The sequence below is a fragment of the Mytilus edulis genome, chromosome 9 (assembly GCF_963676685.1).
Source record: "Mytilus edulis chromosome 9, xbMytEdul2.2, whole genome shotgun sequence".
Lineage (NCBI taxonomy): Eukaryota > Metazoa > Mollusca > Bivalvia > Mytilida > Mytilidae > Mytilus > Mytilus edulis.
Genome location: NC_092352.1, coordinates 46,419,014 through 46,424,672, shown reverse-complemented (window position 1 = coordinate 46,424,672; position 5,659 = coordinate 46,419,014). Strand labels below are relative to the sequence as shown.

The 5,659-nt window shown below is 33.5% G+C and overlaps 1 protein-coding gene across 1 annotated transcript; it reads right to left on the bottom strand.

The window, feature by feature from the left end:
* Positions 1-1,954: 1,954 nt before the first annotated feature.
* On the bottom strand, positions 1,955-5,102 carry LOC139489708 (probable thiopurine S-methyltransferase). Its single transcript, XM_071276438.1, has 2 exons — positions 5,016-5,102; positions 1,955-2,930 (listed from the first exon to the last, which is right to left on the bottom strand). Exon 2 carries the CDS (start codon positions 2,926-2,928, stop codon positions 2,284-2,286), a length of 645 nt encoding a protein of 214 aa, XP_071132539.1. The 5' UTR covers positions 2,929-2,930; positions 5,016-5,102; the 3' UTR covers positions 1,955-2,283.
* Between the last annotated feature and the right edge of the window lie 557 nt (positions 5,103-5,659).

Genomic DNA, 5,659 nt, shown 5'->3' with positions numbered 1-5,659 from the left:
TATGTTTCCTTTTTGAGTCCATCTCTTTCCTTGTACTTGACACAATTTCAATAGGAATGGTCTTCCTTGACTCAGATTTTCACTCAGTGTTTGTCCAATAGTGCCCATTTTAACAAAGCTCATTGAAACCGATTTTGAGTAGATTGTAGCTATATTATTCATTTTCAACTTGGGCCCATTTTAGTCTCGACGTAGCAAGCTTCTTTCCATTTTGTGCAGGAATCTTTGTGCTAGATCTGCACCAGACACAAGCAAAAACCAGTAAAAACTGATATTTGCTGACTCAGCCAAGCATAAAGAATTTTGAAGTATACTATTTGGCTTCACAACAAATTCCTCTGAAGAGATATACCATTTTAATAGGAATTTTCAACCTTGCGAGTTGTACTCAAAAGTGGAAGTTTTCCATCAAGCAGAATATGTAATGTTTGCTGCTGCACCTTAAACTGCAAACAAGCAATTTATTTGGAGGATTGTAGTAATGCATCAGTTCCATTTCTTTGAATTTCAAGACATATTGTTGTCTTCTTCATAATAACAACCAAATGTAGTCAGGCTTGGCAAAACATGTTTTCCTGATTAAGCTACATTGATGATACACATGTGTATGTCGTTAAAGTTATTTCAGTCATCACCTCAGTCAAAGATATAAGAAGTATGTTTGCCCTTCCCTTCTAAAAAAATATATAAGTAAGGGTATTGAAGACTGATTTGCATATAATAGGAATTGAAAAGGTAACCTGACAGTATTTTTTTTTATTGTTAGTTTTACTTTATATTGAAAGCTTTTACATTCGAATGAAGTCTACTGGTAAAATAAATAATCTCATCATAGATACCAGGATTAAAAATTAATAATAGTTTTGTATACAAAAGACTCATCAGTGACGCTCGAATAATAAAAAATGTTAAAAGGGCCAAATAAAGTACGGCGTTGAAGAGCACTGAGAACCAAAAATTCCTGTAAGTTTTTTCAAATACAGCTACGGTAATCTATTCCTGAGCTAGAAAAGTCGTAATATTTTAAAATTCAAAGTTTTGAAAACAGTTAATGTGTTATGACCATATCAATGATAATTCATGTCAACACAGAAGTGCTGACTACTGTGCTTGTGATACACTCGGGGAATAAAAAAAGGTTCTTATAAATACGATTTGCCTATATTCAGAAATGCAGTGTAATATGTTCTTATGATTTAGGGTCATTTAAACATGTTTTAAGAAAATATCAATTAAGTTAATTTCCTTTCATAGCTGTATGGTCTTGTCTTAATCATAAGAATAAAACTATTCTGGGGAGAATATCTCATGATATTTTGTTGGTAGTTTTGTTTACTTTATTGGTTTGGGTTGGATGATTTGTATTTGTTTCTTCTTAAGGATGTACTTAGGTGAGGTTAGGTGAAAATTAATAAATGGCGGGAATAGGCTGACTCGGACTTTTACCTTATGTTTGCATTGGTATCATTTGGGTCCCAAAACAAATGAAAGAAAATTAAAAATCTTCTAAAATTTTGGTAAATGACCTTTCATGAGCTATTTAGTCTTATATGAAAAAATAAATAGGTGTTATGGGGCAAAATATTTTACCTTGTTTTGTATGGAAAAACACCAAGGAGTCCGAAAATTTGACACGAATTCCAAAACCTCACCTAAGTACATCCTTAAGCATCATATACGGTGCATATTTATAAGAAAAGCAGATAGAAAGAATTCATGGAAGTATTGTACAATTCATACTATGTATGAATAGTTGTATATAAAGAATTTTTACTTGAACCATATATTATTAAAGGCTACTATATCTATGCTTGAACGATTCCGTTTTTGCAGATACACAAACTATTATCATCGTACGACTTTCAACAGATAAGCTTCTAAAATCTGCAAAAGTTTATGATGAATGCAATTACTATGTATTACTAGTATCTGTCTTTTACTACTATTCAGCATAAGAAGTGTCAATTTTATTTAAGACAATGCAATCTATATTTGGAAATACATTGAGAATTCATGCTAACAACATTACAGATTACACATTTTACGACAGTATCCGAAGTACACTGCATAATTTATGACAGTATCTGAACAAAAATCATTACTTTCTGCAATGAAAAATGATGCAGATGTAACTTGAATTAGCATGCCGCAAAACAATCACATTTAAACAGGAATGGTACATTATACAATATTGTAATATTACTATAAAGTTTATGTTTCTTAGTTCCCTCTAGACACTGTTTGGTTGGAGGAAAAAAAACTGCTCTATCAGTCTTTCGGTATTTATGGCATTAAAAAGTAATAGAAGAACAAGCCTGCACACCCCATTGCCTGTAAATCTGGCTCCGCTATTTCATAGTCAATCTGTTCTGGCTGAGATTTTAACCCAAAATGTTCGACTATTTCATCAACTGATATGAAAAACGGAGGTCCTATGCCAATTGGTCGATCAGCAGTATCAAGAATATAACCCGCTCCCGGTTTCAAAATAGATTTCATGATGTCAATGTACGTTTTCCTCATTTTAGGTTCTATGGCTTCAAGTGCCCCTCTATCCCAAACACCATCAAAATCCTTTTCTAAATGGGAACCGAATTTGAAGAAGTCTCCACAATATATCCGGATTCGATAGTCATCGTTTTTATACAGCATGCCGCCCATAGATGATACAGAACTTGCCGTACAGGGCACGCTGTTCTCTTCAAAGAACTGTCTTACAGCCAACTCAGAAAACTCAACCCCAACAACTTCATGTCCCATCTTTGACAAGTGTAGCATATCCAAGGTTTTTCCACACAATGGAACAAATAGTTTTGCTTTGTTTTCTTTTCCAGTTATCTTGTCTAAATGTTTTTCCAATGTCGAGTTAACGCCATCCATATGCCAAACGGCGTTATCTTTCTCCCAGGCGTCTTTCCAATCGAACATTTCTACAGAATAACAATATAATATAGGAAATATGTAAAAATAGATTACAGGGAATATTCATATAGTTTATACATAATAAAACAATGTAACTTTTACATTTGACGTAGGAGCGCGGGGTCTTAAATGGTTGAAAGCAATCGCGATGCATTGCAAAGTCAAAATTGAATTTCTAAACTGAGATATTCAACATTCACGATTGTATGTGCTGCCGAAGCAGCATTACCATATTGGATAGAAAACTAAATCTTGGTATAAATGGTACTTTTTATAGTAGAGTATATAATTGTAATTTTTAGAATTGAATGCAGAACTGACTCAGGCTCCCCTTAATATATATTGTGGTGTACAAATATATTTGTACCACCACAATATATAAACCGTATGTCGGGTTATTTTCGCGGGGTGTAAACTTTCGCTTATTTTCGCGGATAGAACAAAATCGCCAAAATAAATTCCGCCATATTAAAAGTGTACATGCAAAGGTATTTGAATCCGCCAAAATATTTCGTATACCTTATTTAATAAAAATCGCGAAATTTTACACCCGTGAAAATAACCAGCTTTACGGGTTATGATCATATATATCATACTCATACTCCCTTTACGTATATAACATATTCATACACATACTGAACTCGAGAAAAATTCAAAACGGAAAGTCCCCAATCAAATGACAAAATCAAATGACAAAACACATCAAACGAATGGACAACAACTGTCATATTCCTGACTTGGTACAGGCATTTTCAAATGTAGAAAATATACCTGAACTCCTATATACATATGCTTCATACATATACTAATATACTATATACACCCCAATATACATAACATACTAATACTAATACTGTATATTTCATTTGGGGTTAGTAGGTGGGGCTAATTTTAATACACGTTAGTTGTGCTGTTATACGTCCCTCATTTGACGTGGCTCTGTACTTATACTTGTCATTGTGTTATTGTTCTATGATACTTTTTGTATTCTTGTCTTTCATTTTTGCTAATGTGCTGTCTATATGACTTTTTGTGTTTCTTTGTTACATATGCCGTGACTCTGTACTTATACATCCCATCATTGTGTTATTGTGCCATGGTAAATGTTTGTTTACATGTTTTGTTTTTGTTTTTATAGTGATCAAGATGGTATCACAATGTTGATTGCTGTACACCTATCTTTGTCATTTTTTCCTATTATGTCTGTTTGTTTTGTTCACACATCGTTGTCAATATAATGGAATTTTATTTGACTGTCGTACAAGTGAGAGGTTTAGCTAGCTAGCTACAAAACTAGGTTTAACCCACCATTTTCTACAGAAGAAAATTCCTGAACCAAGTCAGGAATATGACAGTTGTTGTCCATTTGTTTGATGTGTTTGAGCTTTGATTCAGCTTTTGATTTAAATTAGTCATTTGATTAGGGACAGTCTGTTTTGAATTTTCCTCGGAGTTCGGTATTATTACGATTTTACTTTTTCCCTTAATAAAAACAGCATGGCGTTGAGGAAAAATCTGAGACATTTCTACAAACAAAGAAAGGAACGATTGAAAAAAATGTAGAAAACACATTAAAAGCTTTTAATTTGTTACTGTTGGTATTAGTTTTTGTATAGACCAATGGAAGTAGGTTCTTTATATTGAAGACTTGACCACTTTGTTCGACCACTAGTCTAAATGCCGCATGTTAAGATAGTCGGTCAGATGAATTTGTTACACAGTGAACTGGTGACCTAATACACTATCTTTTAGTCAATAAACTATGCATGGGATTTGTTGACCCCATAAATATCGTATTTGTCACTATAGCACACTGTGTAAAGAATATATATAAATATATAATGTCATACTCATGTATCTTCTACCTAAACATCTAACATATTCATACTCGCTATACACACTCATACCCTCCAATATCATGAATATATAACATATTCATTCTCACCCAACATGTACAACATACTCATCACCCCAATATATTTAACCAACTCCCCCCGTCATATGTATAACATTATCATATCCCTGGATACCCCTTAAAATTGTGGCGAATCAAGGAAGAAACTTGCTGTTACAACACTAATCACATAACCTACCGTGAACTTGATCTGCAATATATTAAGCAGGTTATATACCTGTGTACAAATATTCAATGTGATATTTATAGCATCACTGACCTACTTTTGGAGAGGAAAAAAGATACGCATGTGAATATCAACGTTTGTGGTTTTCAAAATGATAACAAAACGGTCCGTGTAACACTTATCAATTCAAAGTTTTAAAAGTTTTCAAATTTTAGATTTTTGAAATTTTGATCAAAGGTTTTAAAATATCAAAATTCTAAATTGTGTAAAAGTTTTTAAATTTTGAAATTTTAACCAAATAATTAAAATATTAAATTTTAAATAACGTTTATAAATTGGTGCAATTTTGATTTATTTCACTTTTTGAAAATTTGATTTTTTAAATTTTGACTAAGATATCAAAATAGAAAAGGGGCGAAAAGAGGGGTACGTATAAATAGAGGGACGAAAGTACCAAATTCAAACTCATAAATCTAAAACAAACTGACAACGCCCAGTGGCGGATGCAGGAATTTTCGAAAGGGGGGGTGCTAGCCCAGGGCAAAGGGGGGGGGGGGGGGTGCAGGGGGGTGCAAAACATATGTCCCGATTCAAATGCATTGATCGGCCAAAATAAAGGGGGGGTGCGGACCCCCGGAACCCCCCCTCTGGATCCG